We start from the raw sequence: 25,257 nt of genomic DNA on the forward strand, positions 1-25,257 counted from the left end.
AAGTGTAAACGATCCTCAGACCTCATGGCAGCGTTCCATTACACTTTGCAAATTCAGTCTGTGATATCTGAACTGCTTTCGATCGATCCTGTGAAATGTTTTACTTTGTATCATGAAAAATTTGCAAAAATTGGTATCGTTTTTGTTTTTCTGTAAAACACACAAATCAGGCTGAGACTCTTCAACCTGTGGATCAATCCTACACCTGCTCTGGTAACTTTGTGGGAGTCTCAGGCTCACGGTGGACTACATAATCTACAGTATTGAACTCCAACAAGAACGCCGGTTGCCGTTTCTTGGATAACGATGGTGTGGAAACAATATTGTAACGGAAACCCAATTCTTTCCATATGTAAGAAAATGGAGATGTGTCCTGTCATTAGTTTACACTTTAAAAACAAATACTCCTTACCAGATGATCTCAGTTCAATTTTTGACAGAATTTCCATCCAATAAATCTACATATCTCAAATTGTATTCGTTAAATGATAAACTGAGTTATCTTTTTCCTTCTTCCCGTTTATCTCAAAGCAATTTGATGTTTCTGGAATTTAAGTAGAATATAACATTGTTGGAGGTTATTAAATAAAGTATTTAAATTCTTAAATACTTTTTCTTCATCAGTTGGTTTTGTGACATTGGTATTATTGTTAATGTCACACTACACATTTTGTTTCAACATTTCTAGAGATATGTTCCACTAATCAGGGTAACTTAAACTGCAGTTTTCTTGAACAAATTTCTAAATTTTGTGAGGGGAAAAAAGGAATAAGCTACACTTTGATTAAAATATTGTGTGGCTTTTACAATGCTACCAAAAAAAAAAAAAAGCAGTCCACTTAAATCTCATCAATTTTAAATGTCTTAAAATTTTTCCTCATTAAATATACAATATTTGGTTTTCAGATTGAAATGACCAATTTTGTTTTGTAGCAATTACTTCAGTCTTTAAATTATAAAGCAGCTCCATATATTAGATATTCTTTACAAAAACAAGAAAAGTTGTTATAAAATTTGAATGTTCAATTTTCATAACTTGTAAAACCAGAGTTTACATTTTCATTAAAATCTCACAAACTGTTAAATTGTTTTGTCATATATCCAACAAAAGGTAGTTATATTTTCCATACATGCCTTAGAAGAAACCCAGTTTATGGTATGAATCGAGCGGTGCTTTGAAGTGTACCTGTAGTGATGGATGTGGCTGATAGGGGTCAGCATTTTCATCACCCATCTGCAGTTGGTGTTTGTCGCACTGTGGTTTAAAAAAAAAAATATATATATATATATATATATATATATATATATATAGAAAAATAATGTTTGGTTTATTTTATTTTTCCCCTCATACAGCCTGTAAAGTTACTGTCAGTGATCTGGGAAACTTTAAACCGTGATGTCATCATACTTGTACAAATGAAATAAACAGAAGACTTGAACAAATGTAAACAGTTTGCACCAGTGATTTAAAGATCAATGCAAATTTTTATTTTATTTTAGTTTTCCAGCTTGCTAAAAACAAAAATTCACATAAAAGGTTTGAAACAAATTATGTACATGTTGAGTATTTTTGAAGGGCCCATATAATAATACTTATCTGCTGCTGGTAATAACAAAAAGCCAAGTGACATAAGATATTTATTTCAATACATTTTACATAAAAACTGCATACATTAAAAATAAATATACGAACAGTATTGCAAAACGTCCAAAGTGGATTATAATCGAAAATGAGTGAATCTGTAGTTCCAACTCCATGTTAAGTTTTGTGGTTCCGTCTCAGCTCAGTGGCTCTGCTGAGGTTTTCTGCCTCCTGTTTCAGGACGCTCAGTAGAGAATGTGAACTCTCCAGGATCTGTCAGGGGAAAACGTAAAAAAATAAATACCGAACTCTTGATCGAGTCACTTGTTATGGAGTCACTAAAGCATCTTTTGCAGGGTCCCCCCACCCAAGTGGTTAGGGTTATCTTGAAAATTTTCAGGAGCTCTGTTGGACTAACGGCTGCCTTGACTTCACGTCATTATAACTTGTCCAATTTTCAAGCTAAGCACAGGAAAATTAGCTCTGTGCTATCCCGCCAAATTGTAAGCAGAGCTCACCCAGAATTATGACGAGATGCCCCAGACTGTCCTGAGTCGACTGTGGTACAGCATCCTGGAATAATGACTTTTCCTGATTTGAGGTTGACAATGAAACTGCCCTAAAAGGAGCTTGTTTTCACAAAGGTCAAAGTTACTTCACTTTTCACTATGATTTACACAAACTCCACCAGGTTAAATTGGCCATTACTGGGGTTCGGGCCAAAATTTTGATTTGTTACTCAATTTTCACCAAACTTGGGACACAAATGTAGGTTCATTTCAGAATTGTCCAGGTGAGATCAATTTTCCTAATTTTAATTCTTAGCAACAAGATCAAATTTCCACCAGGCAATGAACTGTGTTCTTACCCTGGGCACCAGCGAAGCAACGATAGTGGCATTGTTTTCACTGGTATGTGTGTGTTTGTAGACAAGATAACTCACAAACAGCTGGACGGAATTCCTTCAAACTTGGTGGGAATATAGATGTACGTTTGTTTTTTCATTGTATATCTGAAGGTGATTAGATTTTGGAGTAGCTTGGTGAAAGGTCAAAAAACAAAACTTTATATTATAGCCAAGTGGCCTCTGCATGTGTGCACGTGTGTGTATGGCTTTGATCACAGATGAACCAGGGAGCCTATCTATTTTGGGTCAAGGCTGAACGCTGCAAAAACAGGAAGTTGATGGGATAAATATTTCTTGAGAAATTTGCCATTTTAGTTAACAAGTTTAACAATGGATGTTGTGCTCCTATGGACCATGGGAGTATGAGGTTTGAAATGCTGTTACTGTGGTTCATGTTAGATTAACAGCATTTGTGCTACTGATTTGTGTATTTGTAGTTCAATTGTCTTAGTCAGTTTAGTTAAATGTCATGTTGCTGGTACCATGAGTGAAAAGTGAACTGTCTTTGATGTCTTCTGCCACCGTCTCTGTGCATGTCTAAAAATCAAAGTAGCTGCTTGCGGCAGAATGCAGAAAAGACAAAGCTCTCTGTGTGTCTGTGCGTACAACTTTGATCACGGACAAACCGTGGAAAGCTGACATTTGCGGATTGCTTTGCTTATGTATTTGGCTCAAGGATGAACACTGCGAAAATGGAACGTTAATAAGACTAATATTTTTGGAGAAACTACGGCTATTAGTTAACGTTGCCAATCTACTAGACTAACACACCATTCCAGCAGGGGGAGGCAAATCATCTATATGACAAAATAGAAGTTAAAATAAAATAATAATAATAACAATGATAATAATAATAATAATTGTGTGTGATAATGACAACCTAAACAATTTATAAATACATTAAGACAGCAAATTAACAATTTTTTTTATATAATTAACAGGAAAAAAGGGCCGAATTTTTCTTATAAAAATTGAGGTCTAAGGCTCTAAAAGCATTCTGGATTTACACACCACTCTAACTCATTATAGAAACTTTGCACAATTACCACCCTTGTCAGCTACCTATTTTATAAACACTACTCAATCTAGAGCCCGTGGATCCCCATAGGTAACACCCTAGTGTATATTTATATAGCATCTTATATATCTCAGCATCTTTGTGTCCATAGTTAGTGTTGCGTCTTAGCATCTAATTTACATAGAGATGCTTGAACCATAGAAGATAGTTTCACATGGACAGCGAGGCAGACGATGCAATCTACAACCAAACCCTTAGTTTAACGTAAAGGTTGTGTCATGCTAATAAGAAGAGTACAGGCTGTGCTGTCTGTCTTGTTGTTCTTTAATAAATGCAGCTTAGGCGTGATTATGGAGGGTAAACAGGGAGTCTGATACCACTAAGCGGGATGCGCCTGCTTCACAGACCCAGTGAAGAAGAATGACATGATGCATAAGTCAGTATGAACCACTGTCAGGATTCATGTTTGTTTTGGGCACACCCAAATGATTTGTCCATCGTGCACCAGATTTGTATACAAATATCATATGAAGTCTGAAAATCTGCGCTTTAAGGTGAGATTGGCATCAACTCCAATGTGGTGTGTTAAAAAGCCAAACTAGCTAATTACGTGCCCAACCATAGCAATGAGGATGGCAGAGACCAACCTTGGTGTATGCAGCCTCAGTCTCGGCGATGGTGCGGTCGTAGGTGGCGCGGGTGGTGAGTCGTTGCGTCAGGCTTTCGTTGACTCGGCTCAGCTTATCCGACAGGACGCGGATGTCGTGTTCCAGCTGCTCCTTCTCTGCTTCCTCCTGCTTGATCAAACGGTTTAGCTCCTCGCGCTTCGAGCACAGGTCTTCAATACCTGTCAGACAAAACAAGGGTAATCACGCTGCTGGCTAGACATCATCAGAAGTACATCATCAGAGTACAAAACTATTTTGGCTAGTTTAGTTGTCATACGGGCAGCACAGTAGCTTAGTGGTTAGCACTGCTGCCTCACAGCAAGAAGGGCACAGGATTGATTCCCACCTGGGGCCTTTCTGTTTGGAGTTTGGATGTTCTCCCCGTGGACATGCAGGTTAGGTGAACTGAAAACTTTAAATTGACCGTCGGTGTGTGTGTGGGTGTGACTGTTTTTGGCTACAGTATATGTGCCCCTGCAACAGACCGGCGTCCTGCCCAGGGTGTACTCTGCCTCACACCCTATGATGCTGGGATAGGCCCCAGCCCCTTGTGACCCTTATTTGGAGTAAGTGGTTGAAGATGAGTGAGTGGGCGTAGTTGTCATACATAAATCATTGTTGCTCCCCCAGGAACAACATACGTACAGACAGCCCATGTTATAACCGAGCGGCCAGTCACGGAAGTATTAGGAAAATTAGCTCTGTGCTATCCCGCCAAATTGTAAGCAGAGCTTGACTGATTGATTGGTCTCAAAATAAAAGCAACAGCAGACACTTCAGTGAGTTTCCAAGCCAGTTGCTTCACTACATCGCCGAAGTGAAGTAGCGCCGACCTTGAGAATGGATTAGTGTGAATGTACAATTCTGGAAATACAAACAATACTTCTGAAATTGTGTAACAGTGTTGTGCATTCCCAGAAGTTTTTGCACAGAAATACAATGTAATCTGGGTCCACCTTTGTATATCGCTCTGAAAAAGACCATCTCTCTAAAAAGCCTCCATTTGTTGTTGTTGACTGACTACAACAAATTATGGACAACACCCGAGAATCCAGTTGAGGTGGTTATGTTCACATACACAACGATCATTGCTATGGAAAACAGCTAATATATATATAAGCTACAGAAAAAAGTGTGACAAGTATTTATGTGCATAAAAAGAAGACAATCAATGCTGTTTCAGTGTTCAAAGCTGGGCTGATCCACCCCAGGACACACACAAGTTGTGCTGAGACACTGCCCAGGAAAACTAGTCATTAAGCTCAGCTGCTCTAAGAGCTGCTTTACCTGGCATGACCCAAATACCTCATCTGGTACATACCTCAACTCAAATAACAGCAGTACTGCTAAACACCTCCATGTGGCATATGGGGCCCAACAAAGTTATTGTGTGTGTTTGACAGATTAAAACTCAGGTCAGGGGTGGGCAACTTGTTCCAGAAAGGGCCAAGAGGGTGCAGGTTTTCTTTACAGCCACTGACTCCACCAGGTGATTTCACTGATTAACTGATTCCATCTGCTCAAAGTGATATTAATCAGTGAAATCACCTGGTGGAGGCAGTGACTGTAAAGAAAACCTGCACCCTCTTGGCCCTTTCTGGAACAAGTTGCCCACCCCTGACAGGTGGTTTCAGCCCCTCTCACAAAATCCTGGCTACGCCACTGATTCTGTGACCTAACTACCAGCTACCAAGTGCCACATACTGGACGAAAAGACAATCCGCTGTAGTGACGGTCAAACTTTGTGACAAACTATTCGGTAGTTTAAAAAAAAAAGTCTTGAATAATTTGTGAACTGAAAATCATTCCGAGGAATAATGAAAAACAAAACAAAAACTTCAAATTCTTCATCGGGGTATACAATCTGACGGGTCACCGAATTTTGCGTAACACCAGAATCCCGCCATTCATCACTAACATCGATTCAAAGTAATCGATTCGATTAGCTAGTTAACAACAACACACCACTTACACTTGACAAGTTCATTATTGTAGGTTTGAAGAGCAGCAGCTTGTTGAGTCATGGTGGACTTCATCTACTATAAAATCGACGATACCCAAAGCTCCGAGGCATGCACCAAAAATATAACCGAAGCACTGTGTCGAGGCTTGGTTTGTTTTGCCGTTATCACGTGATTAGTGACGACTGCGTAGACTCAACCACGTGAGTGCTAATGGGCGACGTCTCGCAGGCTTTCTTGTGTAAAAGGTAAAAATCAAAATCCCATTCGCTCCTAAAAATGAATAAAACATCCCAGACGATTACACACCCATTATTTTTAAAATAATGTGCTCATTCTTTATGTTAAATTTTTAAAACAGGTGTTGACTGGTGTTTTTTTTTTGGCAAACAAACTTCCCAGTTTTTACAAAGTACACATTTCTTGCTGTAATATTCATGAAATTAAAGAATGCTCGTAGCACGGGCCGGGGTGGAGGATTAGCAGCAATCTTCCATTCCAGCCTATTAATTAATCAAAAACCCAGACAGAGCTTTAATTCATTTGAAAGCTTGTCTCTTAGTCTTGTCCATCCAAATTGGAAGTCCCAAAAACCAGTTTTATTTGTTATTATCTATCGTCCACCTGGTCGTTACTGTGAGTTTCTCTGTGAATTTTCAGACCTTTTGTCTGACTTGGTGCTTAGCTCAGATAAGATAATTATAGTGGGCGATTTTAACATCCACACAGATGCTGAGAATGACAGCCTCAACACTGCATTTAATCTATTATTAGACTCTATCGGCTTTGCTCAAAAGTAAATGAGTCCACCCACCACTTTAATCATATTTTAGATCTTGTTCTGACTTATGGTATGGAAATAGAAGACTTAACAGTATTCCCTGAAAACTCCCTTCTGTCTGATCATTTTTTAATAACATTTACATTTACTCTGATGGACTACCCAGCAGTGGGGAATAAGTTTCATTACACTAGAAGTCTTTCAGAAAGCGCTGTAACTAGGTTTAAGGATATGATTCCTTCTTTATGTTCTCTAATGTCATATACCAACACAGAGCAGAGTAGCTACCTAAACTCTGTAAGTGAGATAGAGTATCTCGTCAATAGTTTTACATCCTCATTGAAGACAACTTTGGATGCTGTAGCTCCTCTGAAAAAGAGAGCTTTAAATCAGAAGTGTCTGACTCCGTGGTATAACTCACAAACTCGTAGCTTAAAGCAGATAACCCGTAAGTTGGAGAGGAAATGGCGTCTCACTAATTTAGAAGATCTTCACTTAGCCTGGAAAAAGAGTTTGTTGCTCTATAAAAAAAAGCCCTCCGTAAAGCTAGGACATCTTTCTACTCATCACTAATTGAAGAAAATAAGAACAACCCCAGGTTTCTTTTCAGCACTGTAGCCAGGCTGACAAAGAGTCAGAGCTCTATTGAGCTGAGTATTTCATTAACTTTAACTAGTAATGACTTCATGACTTTCTTTGCTAACAAAATTTTGACTATTAGAGAAAAAATTACTCATAACCATCCCAAAGATGTATCGTTATCTTTGGCTGCTTTCAGTGATGCCGGTATTTGGTTAGACTCTTTCTCTCCGATTGTTCTGAGTTATTTTCATTAGTTATGTTGTGAAAGTGTAGGAACACGGACCCACAACAGGGGGCGCAAATGAACGGACAATGGAGAAGGTAAATAACAAGTTTTACTGTTGTGAAACGAGCACAACCAATACAACAATCAACAATTTGGGATTAAGCCGAATTCTGCTGGTGTCGTGTGGGCAGGCTCGAAGGTAGGAGACGTCCGTCCGAGTCGAACCGGAACCACCCAGATCTCCTCTGCCACCGAACCCTGGAAATACTGGAACCGCCAAGTCCCGAAGTCCCAGGTGGCCACTGCCTCCGCTCGTCGGATCCGGTACTGCTGGCAAGAGAGAGCAACAAACACACAGGTGTGGATGCGGCTGCACCCAGTAACACGGAGAGGGAAGAAGCCGCCTCCACCTCTCGTCACGTTAAAACAGGAAGGTGAGTACTTATCCAAGCAAGTGGCTTTCGGTAGTCAGCTGTCCTGAAAGGTGTAACACGTATTATCAAATATACAGAATATGCTGCAGAGTAGTTTACCTCTATCTCAAGGCGATATCTCGGCACTGAGGTGGAGACGCCGTCCTCCTGATATACCTCGGTGCTGAGTAGAACAGCTGTGTCTGGTGATGGGTGACAGCTGTCACCCAGGCTACTCCCATGATGCGGCAGCGCCCTCTAGTGCCTGGAGCCCGCACTCCAGGCAGGGCGCCCTCTGTTGGTGGTGGGCCAGCAGTACCTCCTCTTCAGCGGCCCACACAAGTTACTTCATCCAAACCATCAACATGTTTATTAGACCCCATTCCTGCCAGGCTGCTCAAGGAAGTCCTACCATTATTTAATGCTTCAATCTTAAATATGATCAATCTATCTTTGTTAGTTGGTTATGTACCACAGGCCTTTAAGGTGGCAGTAATTAAACCATTACTTAAAAAGCCATCACTTGACCCAGCTATCTTAGCTAATTATAGGCCAATCTCCAACCTTCCTTTTCTCTCAAAGATTCTTGAGAGGGTAGTTGTAAAACAGCTAACTGATCACCTGCAGAGGAATGGTCTATTTGAAGAGTTTCAGTCAGGTTTTAGAATTCATCATAGTACAGAAACAGCATTAGTGAAGGTTACAAATGATCTTCTTATGGCTTCGGACAGTGGACTTATCTCTGTGCTTGTTCTGTTGGACCTCAGTGCTGCTTTTGATACTGTTGACCATAAAATTTTATTACAGAGATTAGAGCATGTCATAGGTATTAAGGGCACTGCGCTGCGGTGGTTTGAATCATATTTGTCTAATAGATTACAGTTTGTTCATGTAAATGGGGAATCTTCTTCACAGACTAAAGTTAATTATGGAGTTCCACAAGGGTCTGTGCTAGGACCAATTTTATTCACTTTATACATGCTTCCCTTAGGCAGTATTATTAGACGGTATTGCTTAAATTTTCATTGTTACGCAGATGATACCCAGCTTTATCTATCCATGAAGCCAGAGGATACACACCAATTAGCTAAACTGCAGGATTGTCTTACAGACATAAAGACATGGATGACCTCTAATTTCCTGCTTTTAAACTCAGATAAAACTGAAGTTATTGTACTTGGCCCCACAAATCTTAGAAGCATGGTGTCTAACCAGATCGTTACTCTGGATGGCATTTCCCTGATCTCTAGTAATACTGTGAGAAATCTTGGAGTCATTTTTGATCAGGATATGTCATTCAAAGCGCATATTAAACAAATATGTAGGACTGCCTTTTTGCATTTACGCAATATCTCTAAAATCAGAAAGGTCTTGTCTCAGAGTGATGCTGAAAAACTAATTCATGCATTTATTTCCTCTAGGCTGGACTATTGTAATTCATTATTATCAGGTTGTCCTAAAAGTTCCCTAAAAAGCCTTCAGTTGGTTCAGAATGCTGCAGCTAGAGTACTGACGGGGACTAGCAGGAGAGAGCATATCTCACCCGTGTTGGCCTCTCTTCATTGGCTTCCTGTTAATTCTAGAATAGAATTTAAAATTCTTCTTCTTACTTATAAGGTTTTGAATAATCAGGTCCCATCTTATCTTAGGGACCTCGTAGTACCATATTACCCCATTAGAGCGCTTCGCTCTCAGACTGCGGGCTTACTTGTGGTTCCTAGGGTTTGTAAGAGTAGAATGGGAGGCAGAGCCTTCAGCTTTCAGGCTCCTCTCCTGTGGAACCAGCTCCCAATTCAGATCAGGGAGACAGATACCCTCTCTACTTTTAAGATTAGGCTTAAAACTTTCCTTTTCGCTAAGGCTTATAGTTAGGGCTGGATCGGGTGACCCTGGACCATCCCTTGGTTATGTTGCTTTAGACGTAGACTGTGGGGGGGTTCCCATGATGCACTGTTTCTTTCTCTTTTTGCTCCGTATGCATCACTCTGCATTTAATCATTAGTGATCGATCTCTGCCCCCCTTCTCGGCATGTCTTTTTCCTGGTTCTTTCCCTCAGCCCCAACCAGTCTCAGCAGAAGACTGCCCCTCCCTGAGCCTGGTTCTGCTGGAGGTTTCTTCCTGTTAAAAGGGAGTTTTTCCTTCCCACTGTGGCCAAGTGCTTGCTCATAGGGGGTCGTTTTGACCGTTGGGGTTTTTCATAATTATTGTATGGCCTTGCCTTACAATATGGAGCGCCTTGGGGCAACTGTTTGTTGTGATTTGGCGCTATATAAGAAAAAAGTTGATTGATTGATTGAATATGATTTTGGACATTGCGTCAATTAGCTGTCGGGATCCAGTTCTTTTTTTGTTAGTTAGTTTTTGTTTTTTGCTTTTTTAAAAGTCAAATTCTGTTGAATACTCAAACAAAGCAAACTGAGCATCTGCTTTGTGCTGTGTATAATTAAAAATAGTTTGATTTGATTTACATTTTGTTGGTTTGTATACTTTTTTTTTTTTTTTTTTTACTTTTTGACTTGTATTCTGTTTCATGTTTTAAAATCTTTTTTAAACTTTTGCCTTTTGATTTGTTTCATTATGAAATGCACTTGAAAATTGCCTGACCGGTAAATTGTTTCGTATAGTTATTATTATTATTATTATTATTATTATTATTTACCCTCTGGCATTACATATATTAGTCTAAATTATCAGTAAAAAATTGACCAGACTTGAATTATTTATTTATATTCTTGATGGCTATTTAACAAATATTCCATCATTCTGACTTGATTTTATTTATTTTGCAATACAATAAATATGCATAAAACAATACAGTATATAAAATTGCCGAGTATAGCACGAAAAAAGCTTTAAAAAATATTTCCATTTCTTCTATACTGAAAGTTCAGTTGTGCACGTCTTCCATATTTATAGAATTTTTTGTTAGATTTCATGTACGTATTTACTTATTTACTTGTTTATTTTCTCACGATCGTTTCGGCGCATGCTTACGGTCATGCGGTGACACGTGACTCGAGTTTCAGTGTGTGGCGCGTGTCGTAGTTTTGAAGCTGAATCCAACAGGCGATGTTATGATTAGCTCAGTAATTTGTACAGAACTCAAATGTCGATGATGATATTGAGGTTTTTAGGGACTTTTATGTAGGGTGAAAACCTATCTAATGTTGTTTAGCAGCGCTTGGATGGGTTTTATTGACGCTGAAAAGAGAGGCAAAACTACCTTACCCGTCAGCCCCTTGGGTTCGGGTTTCTAGTCACCTGGTGGTCAGTGTTGTCGTCCCACTACTCTGCCGCTGACTGGCTGAAGTCAAACAGCTCCAATCTGTCTGCTGTCACCGCGTATCCAACACGACCTGAGCTCCTCACACCGGACTAGTCTTCTGCGATGGGAATACTGAGCCGAGAGTAACTGCTGGAAGGACGACGTTTTCCTCAGCGGTGAAAATTCATCATGATGTCTGTAAGTTCTTGTGTTTTACACTCGAAGCGACGGAGAAACTCGAACACAAAATTAACCACGGAGCTGTCACAGCATGAAAAGTCTTCTGGAACTTAAAGGTCAAGTATTTTAAGATACGCCGGGCCGCAGATATTTAAATCATTTGTACTTTAAAATATTTAATCCTGGAATTTATCCAATTCCAGTGCCTTTTAAACGTGTGGGCGTTTTTAACTGTGCCACCAAAATGGTCCTCCCATATTCCCAGTTTTCAGTACACGGCATTGATTGATTGATTGATTGGTCTCAAAATAAAAGCAACAGCAGACACTTTAGCGAGTTTCCAAGCCAGTTCCTTCATCAAAAGCTTCATGAGTTGAAGTTTCATTTAATTATATTTGATTATAGACTACTGGCTCCTATAGAATAGAATTCTGTTATTGTATTATATGGTAAGTACAGTGTAATTAGCAGCAGTACTGTTTGGGTCATTCACAAATGATACTATTTACAATTAACTGCAGAACCAATAAAGGTACGCTTGAAATAATGAAGATTTTTATTTATTTATTTTTAGGGTGTTTTCACACTTGGTCCCTTTTAAAAGAACTGAACTCAGGCCTCTTAAGTGGACCAAATAGTGGACCAAAAGTAAAAGAACTGAGTTCTTTTTGTGTTCACATTGCAAGTTAATTTCAAAGAGGACCGGGTTCTCTTTCTTGTTCAGTTCAGCTTAGATGGGGCCTCAGTCCTCTTTCTATTCACACTAGGTCCTCTCGAGCTTTCAGACCCACGGCACTGCATTCTGGGTAGTTTTTTTTTTTTTTTTTTTACTTGGAACAAAATGGCTGCTGCTGTGCTTGCCCTCCTGTGTTCTCTGATTAGATTAGGACACAAAGCTGGAGAAAATAGAGCTATTCATATTACATATAAACACAAAAAGCGGTTGAGAAAACTACGTAGAAGACTGGCATGGCGGAGAACTTTGTCCCAACAAAAAATGATCAAACAGCATCTGATTCTGGCAACACTTCTGACACTTCAGCTTTCACCTGAAAGCATTCTGTGGACTGTGGACGTATTTACTTAAGAAAAAAATAAAACATTTTTTGAAACACTTTATTTCTTACTGTGCAATGCCAAACAGTGTTTGAATGCTTGTTACCTTACTTTCACAGAACTGCAAAATTAGCAAAGAAATTGGGCAAAACACTTAACTGGATTTTAAAGAACTTTTTTTTTTTTAACTTGAAAGTATTTTTGTTATTGTTAACAGAAAAATGACTTGCCTGTTCAGAGCTACTCATCAGGACCAAAATGTACATTGTTTACAAATGTAGCCTACCTGTTTCTATGTTAACAAAAACATATGTAGACTGACCATATCTGTTTATAATGTTGTGAAAATAAACCACAATGGTCACATAAAATAAATATTTGTTTGTGTTCGCTCATCTATATAAACAAAAATAAGGCTAACTGGCCTATTAATGACACAAATCAGTCATCATTTTGTGAAAATAAACCACAAAGGATAAATATTTCCTTGTTTTCATTAATTATTGGTCATCTATGTAAAGAAAAAAGGCCAACTGGCCTATCAATGATACATCAGTCATTTGCTTACAAAAATAAACTGAGTTGTAAATACAACTGAAAAATATTTGGCCACCTTTGTCACAAACAGGTCACAACAGGAAACACAACAGGTCAAAACTGAACTTATATGGCTGAAATAATTGCTAGGCTAGTAAAACCTGTTAAGCTCGTGAAGATCTGAGGACAGTGGCTGTTCTTCTGTGCCGACTGTTGATGCATTATCGCCACCTGAATCAATGGTGTTTGTGTGTTGACCTGGTGTTAGTGTATGAAGTGAGGTGGTTGGGCTGGTAAAACAAATCATCTTTAAGAGGAAAAACCCACGTATATGTCACGCTGGAGTATAAGTTGCACCTTGTTTTGTGTTATCAGCTCTTTAATTTTTTTTTCTTTTTTTTGTGCATTGTCAGCATGCCCATCTGTCCATCTGTTTTGGATTGTTAATGCGATATCTCAAGAACCATTTGGGCAGTTTCATTCATATTTAGCATAAGGGTGTACTCTGGTGATCCTGACACCAGTCGATTATGGTGACCTTGAGGTCGATTTCAAGGTTACACCAAGAAATTCAAGATATTGTCCTTGCCACCCTTGTTAGTGTGATATCTCAAGAACCAATTGACCAATTTCATTCATATTTAGCATGAGGGTGTACTTGGGTAATCCCCTGATACTTTTGTGTTATTGAGTTGTGGGGACCTTGGATATGTCATCTCCTGGTGACTCTTGTTATTTTTGTCAATTATTCTTTATTTATTTCTTTATTATTAGAGTTTATTTTGTTTAATGCTTTGATTACTAGAAAAGTCTGATATAAATAGTCATCATAATTATTATTATCAATAACAAAGGTGTTTGTTTGGTTTGTTTTTGTTTTTATATATGTCACAGTGGAGTACAAGTCACATAACCTCCCAAACTAGAAAAAAAAGCTGCAAAAAAATGGCTTATGAAGGACTTATGATGGGTGGAGCGTAATTCTATAAACTACTTGTATGCCTATTTTAACCAGATGGAAAATCTTAGTTAATAATTTTTACCTCCAGTAGCTACTAGCATGGCACTGGATATATTGTGGTGGTGGTTGGGGGTCTAATCATATTCATACTTTTTGTTTCAATCTGGTCTTTTTATTGTTATAAGGACAGAATGTTGAGGAAAAATGAAAGGGATTCTTTTTTCCTGTACATTTGTTTCACCACCTGTATTTAGTTTGTGTGCTCCCCCCCCAATGAGTAATTGTCAAGCTTTTCCAGGCTTTAACACTGTCTTTACTCAGATCTTCAGTTTGTTTATACTTCCTTCACATTCTTGTCTTGTCTTGTCTTGCTCGTCTTCTCTTTTTTTTTTAGCTGTGTTGACCATTGCACCATTTTAAAGTTGTGTCAAAGTTGTTGCCTCTCGTCACTGCTCTGCAGAACCTTGTTGGCCTCTTCCACAGTCTGTATGTTGGTCCTTTTATAGTTTTGGCTGGCATTCATATTGGCAGCTAGAAAGGAATTTAAAGTACATATCTATACCCCCTGTCTTATTGGTGTCTGGGCTCCACCCATTTATGTGCTTCTCCCCTTAAATTCCGCCGTATCCATCTAGTGGTCTCAAAGTGGTTCCAGATAGGTGTAGTTAGAGTACAACCACCACAGAATCTACCAGGTGATTCCACCACTTTGAGTAGAGGAGAGGAGCTAATCGGCTCAGTTTTCCTCCGGGCCCATTCTGGAACCAGTTTTAGACATGTGGGCTAAATTCTACCTGCTCAACAAGTTTTGTGGAAGATCTCAGTTTCGTTTTGGGAGAAAAAAGTCATCTCAATGATCTAGTCAGGAAACAATACAGTCTCACATAAGAATCGGTTTCTTTGTGGATAAAATTTATGTCATAACATCAGTAACAGGATTCTCGCTAGAGAACGCTGTCCCATTACTTTTAGGAGAGTAATGGGATGGAAAAAAATCACCTTTAAAAGATGGGGGTTCGAGAGCCGCTCAGGTGGCACCCCGGTGTGGGTGCCCCTGAAGCCCCCCTGAAGCTTTTGCACTATGGACTTATAAAGGGCCTTCTTTGTCTGTCTAAATATACCGAATAGCTCTGTAATTAACTTAATTAGACCATGATATTTTTACCTTTTACATACCATGTTTCCAAAATATTCGACAATCAGGTACTTAAGGTCACAGTAACACCCAAATCATGAGTTCACAACGTTTATTGAAACTAAAGCAGTTACATGTACATTTCTATCATAGATTTGATATTTCTTTTATGCATCTTGGCCCAGTTGTTGCAAGCTAACTCAAAGCTGAATGTTTCGGCCACATCTCCTTCAATAGAAATCATAAGGAGGTTATCCAAGGTTTCTTCTTTCAGTCTGTTTTGAAGGGGATCTTGACCCTCTTCATAGTGGACAAACCCCTTTCAGAGTCTGAAAATATAAATTACTTGAAACCTCAGCCTTGGGCTGTCAGTCTCATCACAGTGCATGTGTATTGGACACCGCAGTCTTGTTTGAGGGCGGGCGCTAAAGGGGTAAAATATGATGCATATAATGTAATTTCTCTACTTCCAGGGGACCAATCACGGCATTTTCAATGGGTTTTTGGGCAAATTTCACACAAACAGTGAAAATGCAAAGAAAAAGTGACAATGCAGTGGGAAAGTGGACATGTTGTTGTGAAAGTGGCGTGACACGGACCCACAACAGGGGGCGTTAATGAACGGACAATGGATAAGCCAAAAAGTAACAATTTAATGTTGTGAATCGCACAACAACGTACAGACAATAACAATATGGTGGACTGTCAATCATACACCAGGTGACGTGTGGGCAGGCTCGACGATAGAAGACGCCTGGAGAGAGAAGAGCTGGATTCCCACACAGCTTCCAACACCAACGGAGCTGAAGAACACCAGAGCCGCCAAGCCCTGCGCCCCAGGTGGCCGCTGTCTTCAGCAGTCAGACCCGGTACTGCTGGCAGAGAACAGAGACAGTCCAGATGAGTGTGAGTTCACACACTCAGTGGTCCACGATCTGTACACAGTTAGGAGGGAGAACCTCCACCTCCAAATTACACACTCGTGCAGCTCCTGATTAACCACTTATCTGTTTGGAGTGTGAGGCGCAGTCGTCGCAGTCACACCAAACGCCAAAATCCCAGATAAGGGAACAACCACAGGACAACGGCTGCAAATGAGATTAGATTGTTACACAACGTGTCAGTCAGCAGAGAAATTACCTGAATGGTAGTTGATTTCTCGGCAAGGAGGTGGAGTTGCAGTCCGGTCTTTGTAGTGGTGGTGATGGGTGACAGCTTGTGTTGATTGATGACAGCTGTCACCTCCAGCAAAGCCGACGCCCTCTCGTGCTTGAAGCCCGCACTTCAAGCAGGGCGCCATCTTGTGGTGGTGGGCCAGCAGTACCTCCTCTTCAGGGGCCCACACAACACGTGTTGTAGTTTATATATAACCCATAGCACAAACGTGTCGAGGCAGTTTTGAAGGCGAGAGAACGGTGCTATTCTGGTTAGCTGTGTAGGCTAACACTTACAGACACGACGTCTCCCATCTGCCTCGCTTTTTCTTCTCTACTGGGAACTGAAAAAAATTATATTTTTTTGCGACTGCTTCGGTGATTGCAGCTGTAAACAAAACAGTACACCATTTATCTGTGTGAAGTTATGCTGTGTATGTATTGCACAACCGAGAGGAGGTCCCCCTAAGTGGTCAAATCCCGCGATATCACACAGGGTTCAAACGAGACTGCGGTGCCGTATTGAGAGGCACTACAAGTAAATGCTTTTATTAAGTTTTGTTTCAAAGATGCTAATGATGTTGTCTACAATCTAAATGTATTCAAGCCAATATGAATACCAGGTAAATATAATATAATACCAGGGTAAATAAAAAAATGAACCTGTCAAAATACCTGCTGTTGAAATAGGAATTACAACAATGGTTGAGGCTTTATGTCTTGATGTACAGACATCACCTTGTTCACATGGTTAGAGAGTTAGCAAATTTCAACATAAATTGAGAGTTTTCACTTGTAAAATGAGCTACCAATAGTTAAGTACAACCAGAGGGGGTTATTGATGTGTGACGTGAGTTTGGTTGCACTACAAGCAAAAAATAAAAAGCTAGAGATTTTATTCATACTTATTGGAATAAAAAATCCCCAAAATTATATTTCATTTCATTTATTAATTTATTTGAATGGGACAATGCATTTTAATGAACAGACAACAAGTGCTGTAAATATCTCAGATTTAGCTCAAGGCTAATTTCCATCTGCAGTCCCATGGGGTAAAAACACCACCATATAACAGTTATTTTTTTTTCCATCTAAGTGTTGTAGTACAACCAGAAGGAGCTCATTGATGTGTGATGTGAGTTTGGTGGCACTACAAACCATAAATGTGGTGTTAGCATTTCCTTTTGCTGTGGTAATTTGTTGACGGTCCATGAGCTCCGGTCTTGCAGCCGGCTGCACATCAAGGTCAATGTAATTTATTAAAAATGGAGAATGTCTCATTTTGGTGGTGGTGGTGGGGGGTTGGTTTTGGTTTGTATTTTTTACAAAAGCACATTTATTTGTAAACACCAACACACGTTACATTGATTCACTTGTGTTGGTTTTTACATATAACAAATTAGTCAACCAATCAGTATGAGTGGAGGCTACGTTTACCCATAATCCCTTTGGGCATCTCTGTGTTAATGTTCAAATCTTCAGAATTAGTGCATTATTTTAAAATTAACAGATATGTGTTGTATATCCACTTTGTACATTTTAAGAGTTTACATAAATGTAGTTATTCTATCCAGAATAATTTGATTTAGAAATCAAAACCATAAGTCAAACCTGCTTCACATTTCAAGACCTCCACCTCATGGCTGGACACTGTATGGTGTTAAGGAGTAATAACGTCTTTTTTTTTTTTTTGTGGCAGTCTGGCAGCCAGGCCGTTTCTGCTGGGTGCAGAGTTGAGCTCAGCTCCTCTTAGCGACCTCACTGCTGCAAAATACATAGCAGACAGGAGCAAAAGGGATTATAAATGTTTTTCAACGTTACTAGCTATGTAAAAAAAAAACCTTAGCAGTCTAAAAGTTATTGGAACTAAATTTATTGGAAGCTAATTGGTCCGATGATGGTTTTAAAACTTATCTGAAAACTAGAGAAGCTTGAATCTTCGACTGGACTGGGTTGCTTGACACGAGGACATTTCGCTTCAAATCGCAGAAGCTTCCTCAGCTAAAATTCTTGCTCTGGAAATCTTACTTCTGTCTGACTCTTGTAGAGAAGAATAAAACAGAAGCCAACAAAAGCTGGAGTTTTAAACCTAACCAGACCCCTCCTACTGAGAGGCAGACTGCTATAGGCTAGTGACTAAACAATAGCTCTAATTAGCAACTATTGTGCTCTAGTTAGCACACCTAATGACAGGACAGCTGTCCCTCTAATGATGGGATGGATGCCTTTCTGATGGCTCCCTTGATGACGTGAATGACTCATTACCATGAACAAAAGACTGAAACTCCTTTGACCTGAGTACCCCATTGTAAACAGGGGATAAAGTGTGTCTCAGACCCCCTGCCCGGCTAAGGCTGGGTTTCAAACGTTTCACAAAGAATGCCTCCTTGACCCCTCTCTCAAACCATTTCTTCTCTCTGGCTAATATTTTAACTTCCTTGTTCTCAAACGTGTGGTTAGTGTCTTTAAGGTGGAGATGAACCTTATCTGAAAAGCTAATCCCCGAACAAAAACATTAACTTCGATAATTATCATTTATCCGACAGGAAAAACACCTCCGTATTGATAACCATTTGTAAAATCCAGGCGGCTTTTGATGGCTTTCAGTGGAGTGAGTATATGAGAAATTGTTTAACAGCTGGACATGTTCCAACTTGTCCTTAAGGCTTCCAACAGAGGTGTTTTTCCTGTGGCGGAGCGTTGCGGCGGCTGCGAGCCGACGCTGCAATCCGCCCGCACGTCTTTCATTAAAAAAATCTCCTTTAACAGTGGAATATCCGGATAAAATGCTGAAACCGACTTCTTCTGAAACTTCTCTGTTCTCTCACGACGTTGTGGATCAATAGAGCCTGAAATGTAGAGGTTTTCAGCTTGAAACAGGCTGACGACGGTGCCTGAGAGTGCTGCACGACGTCTTGCTCCGTGGGAAGTCCTTAAAGCGACAGTATCACCTCAAAATCTCTCATCAGCCGTTAAAAGTTTCACCGAAAACCAGCTTAATTTTTCGAACCGTGTCCACTTCGATGTGCCTCACAGGTTTAGAAAAAATTTTGATCAAACAAAGCACCAGTCTCTCAGCAACTTCTCAGACAAAGGAATTCCGACGAGGGGCTGGACGACTCCTCCCACAAGGAGTGCTCACAGGCGAATGACATCACCGACAGGCGTGGAAAAACTCACGCATGCGCACGAGGGTTCAAGCATGTCTGATGTAAAAACATATGAATGAAATCCATATAGTTTTTGAAAAAAATAAAAAGGACCTATACTTTATGGACAGCCCTCGTACAGCTACATGACTGTAGTATACTATGTTACGTCATATCTGTACCGCACGTGTTGCTAATGTGCTAACGCACCATGTAGAGACAGTCGAGTTAGTGGTGCGTGACACGTGACACATGACAGTGGTGTGCCGCAGGATTTTGTAAATATAAAAAGGGTGCTGCGGCTCAAAAAAGGTTGAAAATCACTGCATTAGAGTTTATTATATAACAGCTGAGTGGATCCTTGTCATTTGATTGGTGCTTTGTATGTCACATGACATGGATTAATTCATCCCATTTGTGTTGCATTGCATTTAGAGTGCAGCTTGGTTCCATTTAGAGTGCAAATTTAGTTCCATACATTTGGTACCATTGCACTCTGCACGTGCACACACACACACACACACACACACACATGCACACGTGTTCGTGCATGCACATGCACGTGCACTCACACATGCACGCATGCACATACAAAACAAACCCACTGTGCTGTCTGGAGGCTGTTGGCAGGAAGTTGGAATGAAAAGCTGGACTAATTTCTGATGTTATTTTTTTTTTCACTGCACTGAGGAAGTACACAGTCTTTTTTTGGTAATATCCACATGCACAAGCGGCGACCAGGTTGCGCGTGAGTGCGGGGGACAACTGCTACCGAGACATGATTTGATTGAGCTAACTGACGCTGCTAATTCTTGTAACACACACACACAAAATTCACTCCGCTGTAAGCCGTCTGGATGCATGAAGAACTGTTCAGATGAAAAGCTGATGTGATTTTTGGCTGGTCTGAAGAACTACACAAAGTCTTTTTTTTTCTTTTTCTTCTTTTATGGAAGTCCGAAGTCAGTGCACAGCATCTTTGGACGTTAGCAGCAGTGGAACACCAAAATGTGAGTCCCTTTTCTGTTGGTTATAAATTAATAATATGTCAAATGACAAGGATCTATTTTAGCCGCTATATAAAACAAATAATGAATGTTTTTACATTCTTTCAATGGAACAAATATTTAAGTCGGTGAAAGCTGGAACATACCATTCAACGAGGCTTGTTGAATGGTATGTTCCAGCTTTCACCTCATGAAATATTTGTATCATTGAACTCATAAACATTCATTTGTATACCAATTAATTTAAGGAGAGTACCTAATTTCTTTGCTTTGTTACATGACAATTAAAGCTGGAGTGCCAGGAAGCATATTGAAATTGAGGCGATTGTTAGAATTTTGATGGGGACCAAAGTAATTTTGTTCGTTAGTGTGAATATAAAGGATTCCCAAAATATTAGTCTGAACATGATTAAAATTTGTCCGTTTGGAAACAAATTCTGAATTATTGGCATGTGCCAAAAATTAGAAAGTCATGACGCATCGGGGTGACGTCACAGGTCATGTGGGGGGGTTTCACCGCTAGCTGCAGCGACAGAAGACTGGCGATCGAACTCACGAGGATTTTGCAGCGCTGCTTTTGGACAGGTGAGTTGCCTGGTGACTGGTGTCTGACGGTGTACAGTTATGGTTATTATCTGAGTCTGTTATTCCGGCTTGAATTTGTTTGCAGGTTTTGACATTCGCTGGGGTGAAATAAGCTATGGATTTCCCTCAAATTATGTATGTTCCCACGAATTAAAAATTCCCCCCAAAATTTAATGGGTTCTAAATATGATGTATTTTCTATATATTAAACTTCAGACTGTATTTTATCTATTGAAGATTGCTGGAATTCTAGCTTTAAAAAGTCCAGATGAACAAAGAGGAACCTTTTACAATCTTGATCTGGTGTGACATCATGTGTAGGCACCACATGTACTTAAGAAAATTACTTAAAGTATAAAGTTTCTATATCTGGTTAAAAACGAGGTTTATTTTGAAACAGATTTTTGTTGCTTAAACCACATGTAATTACAGTTAGAGGGAACCTTTGTTATTAGGTTGGGAACCTGGGGTCAGAGACCTCGATATTAGGGGGTCGCCAAAGATCAGGTTGTTCATAAAGTTTTACTTACTCTGAACTTTTCAAAATTACATGTTACATTAATGAACCAATGAGAAAAGTGGAATCAATATAACTATAGTTATACATGTGTTAAACAAACAAAAACAATTTGGATTGAATCACTAACTAATAGTTGGGCTAGGCGTTAAAAATGTTGGGAAGCAATGCTGGAGAATCTCAACAGGTGCAACAGATAACAACTTAGAAACTTCCTACCAGTTTTGAAACATTTGACGCAACCATTGTTTTGAAAGATGTTTGTGCTTGAGCTGCTGTCAGAAACATTTACTGCAAATGAATTCGAGCATGTGGCTGATATTTGGGAACATAACTTGTTGAGTTGTTCCAAGAGCTCTGGTGTATTTCTGCCAGAGTTGTTCTTGCATCACTATCATGGTAATAGAACTGAAATAAGTGAGTTATGGAAACATAATGTATAACTGCTTTAACAGTTGACTAAACATTAAAATGACTTATCATGTTGTTTTATATATATATCCGTTTTTTAGTGTGACTGTTAAGCCATCTTGACACTTGCATGAATTTAAATCCCCGCACTGGCACACAACATTGCGTGTCAATGAGTAAATTCATCATAAACTGTTGTAAACTGCGTGAGACCTTGCACTCAATGACATGCGGTGTTTGCGAATTGGTTGCCCAATATTCGCAAGTAGTTCATGCAAGTGGCACAAAATTTATGCGTGCCAGAAATTTTCTTTGTGCACTGGCACGCATCCTCACATAGTTTATGAACAGGTTGCAACACGTTTGCTCATTGGCATGCAAGATTGAGTGCCAGTGCAGGGATCAAATTCGTGCAAGTGTCAAGGTGGCTGCTGTAAGTAGGAAAAAATGAAATACTCAACCTAACAAAACATCAAGACAACAATCAAACAAAATCCTACATCATAAGAACCAACAAAGTGCAAATAAAACATATTTACCTGCAGATTGTAGACTTTTTTTGTTGTTTTTACTGTTCAGCCTTCAGTTTTGAGGGAAACACTGGGACACTCACAGGTGTTGAATTTGCAGAAATATGTTGCAGACCGACTCACTCTGTATCTCTGGACAGGGCACATTCCTGAGTCAGTCATAAATCTGCAACAGCAGGACAGAACATACAGCTGTGTATCCTGTGACGGATTGTTGTGCACAGTGAAAATTAGAACTCGTGCATTTCAGGACAAAAGTGCCACATTGTTGAGCGGAAAATCATTATGAAAATACTGCGGATTTTGATGAAATTTTGTGGTTGGAAATGACAAGAGGAACAAATTATTAAATTTTAGTGGTGATCTGGATCACGATCCGGATCCAGGAATTTTTTAAAGGATTCTTCACCGTTGCGGGATAGGGGAAATTTTGACATTCTGACATTCAAAAATATAGGGAAAATAGAAAATGTGTCAGTGTGAGGTGACAAATGAAACTAGAGATGCACAACTAATGCCAAATTGTAGCTGAATCTGTACTAATTCAGTAAGGTGTCATCAGATTTGATGTAGCTTCAAATGTTATGGAGCTAGATCCAGAAGAAAACCGCCATTACCGAACAATCATTTTTATACAATAACTTTTGAACTAATAAAGACATAAAAGTGATTACAAGTTCCAGTGGTATGTTTTCATGGTCAAGGATGTCAAATATAAAGGAAAGAAAAGTGTATGTATCATAGTTTTGGTTGTAACACTGAATTGTTGAATATATCACTGTGCCAAGGAGGGAATTTCTTTAGGGTCAGTGACCCTATGGCCTTGTTTAGAGAAGTGTTTCATAAATGTTAAAAAATTCATATATTTGCAGTTTAGTTGAATAATAAATTGAATTTTGTGTCTTATTTGTTTTTGTCTATCAATCTATCAATCAATTTTTTTATATAGCGCCAAATCACAACAAACAGTTGCCCCAAGGCGCTTTATATTGTAAGGCAAGGCCATACAATAATTATGTAAAACCCCAACGGTCAAAACGACCCCCTGTGTGCAAGCACTTGGCTACAGTGGGAAGGAAAAACTCCCTTTTAACAGGAAGAAACCTCCAGCAGAACCAGGCTCAGGGAGGGGCAGTCTTCTGCTGGGACTGGTTGGGGCTGAGGGAGAGAACCAGGAAAAAGACATGCTGTGGAGGGGAGCAGAGATCGATCACTAATGATTAAATGCAGAGTGGTGCATACAGAGCAAAAAGAGAAAGAAACAGTGCATCATGGGAACCCCCAGGCAGTCTACATCTATAGCAGCATAACTAAGGGATGGTTCAGGGTCACCTGATCCAGCCCTAACTATAAGCTTTAGCAAAAAGGAAAGTTTTAAGCCTAATCTTAAAAGTAGAGAGGGTGTCTGTCTCCCTGATCTGAATTGGGAGCTGGTTCCACAGGAGAGGAGCCTGAAAGCTGAAGGCTCTGCCTCCCATTCTACTCTTACAAACCCTAGGAACTACAAGTAAGCCTGCAGTCTGAGAGCGAAGCGCTCTATTGGGGTGATATGGTACTACGAGGTCCCTAAGATAAGATGGGACCTGATTATTCAAAACCTTATAAGTAAGAAGAAGAATTTTAAATTCTATTCTAGAATTAACAGGAAGCCAATGAAGAGAGGCCAATATGGGTGAGATATGCTCTCTCCTTCTAGTCCCCGTCAGTACTCTAGCTGCAGCATTTTGAATTAACTGAAGGCTTTTTAGGGAACTTTTAGGACAACCTGATAATAATGAATTACAATAGTCCAGCCTAGAGGAAATAAATGCATGAATTAGTTTTTCAGCATCACTCTGAGACAAGACCTTTCTGATTTTAGAGATATTGCGTAAATGCAAAAAAGCAGTCCTACATATTTGTTTAATATGCGCTTTGAATGACATCCTGATCAAAAATGACTCCAAGATTTCTCACAGTATTACTAGAGGTCAGGGTAATGCCATCCAGAGTAAGGATCTGGTTAGACACCATGTTTCTAAGATTTGTGGGGCCAAGTACAATAACTTCAGTTTTATCTGAGTTTAAAAGCAGGAAATTAGAGGTCATCCATGTCTTTATGTCTGTAAGACAATCCTGCAGTTTAGCTAATTGGTGTGTGTCCTCTGGCTTCATGGATAGATAAAGCTGGGTATCATCTGCGTAACAATGAAAATTTAAGCAATACCATCTAATAATACTGCCTAAGGGAAGCATGTATAAAGTGAATAAAATTGGTCCTAGCACAGAACCTTGTGGAACTCCATAATTAACTTTAGTCTGTGAAGAAGATTCCCCATTTACATGAACAAATTGTAATCTATTAGACAAATATGATTCAAACCACTGCAGCGCAGTGCCTTTAATACCTATGGCATGCTCTAATCTCTGTAATAAAATTTTATGGTCAACAGTATCAAAAGCAGCACTGAGGTCTAACAGAACAAGCACAGAGATGAGTCCACTGTCCGAGGCCATAAGAAGATCATTTGTAACCTTCACTAATGCTGTTTCTGTACTATGATGAATTCTAAAACCTGACTGAAACTCTTCAAATAGACCATTCCTCTGCAGATGATCAGTTAGCTGTTTTACAACTACCCTTTCAAGAAT

General features: G+C 39.5%; 2 protein-coding genes across 2 annotated transcripts in view; one reads left to right on the forward strand and one right to left on the reverse strand.

Annotated features, from left to right (window-relative positions):
• Positions 1–1,625: 1,625 nt before the first annotated feature.
• ssna1 (Sjogren syndrome nuclear autoantigen 1) lies at positions 1,626–6,296 on the reverse strand. Its single transcript, XM_034191961.1, has 3 exons — positions 6,148–6,296; positions 4,155–4,354; positions 1,626–1,855 (listed from the first exon to the last, which is right to left on the reverse strand). The coding sequence occupies exons 1-3, from the start codon at positions 6,209–6,211 to the stop codon at positions 1,760–1,762; spliced, it is 360 nt and encodes a 119-aa protein (XP_034047852.1). The 5' UTR covers positions 6,212–6,296; the 3' UTR covers positions 1,626–1,759.
• Positions 6,297–11,200: 4,904 nt separating this feature from the next.
• Positions 11,201–25,257, forward strand: part of slc31a2 (solute carrier family 31 member 2) — a 34,478-nt gene continuing 20,421 nt past the window's right edge. The window contains exon 1 of the mRNA XM_034191673.1: positions 11,201–11,602. Within this exon, the coding sequence (XP_034047564.1) occupies positions 11,594–11,602 (9 nt within the window). The 5' untranslated portion in view covers positions 11,201–11,593. The remainder of the gene's footprint in view (positions 11,603–25,257) is intronic.

Source organism: Thalassophryne amazonica, chromosome 17 (assembly GCF_902500255.1).
Source record: "Thalassophryne amazonica chromosome 17, fThaAma1.1, whole genome shotgun sequence".
Classification (NCBI taxonomy): Eukaryota; Metazoa; Chordata; class Actinopteri; order Batrachoidiformes; family Batrachoididae; genus Thalassophryne; species Thalassophryne amazonica.

Bases quoted from the DNA above. Each gene is read 5' to 3' on its own strand.
- ssna1 (XM_034191961.1), bottom strand. From the start codon at position 6,211: ATGAAGTCCACCATGACTCAACAAGCTGCTGCTCTTCAAACCTACAAT. The intron at 4,355-6,147 runs GTAAGTGGTGTG...TTTGTCTGACAG, and splicing joins CAATAATGAACTTGTCAAGT to GTATTGAAGACCTGTGCTCG. The intron at 1,856-4,154 runs GTTGGTCTCTGC...TTCCCCTGACAG, and splicing joins CTGAGGCTGCATACACCAAG to ATCCTGGAGAGTTCACATTC.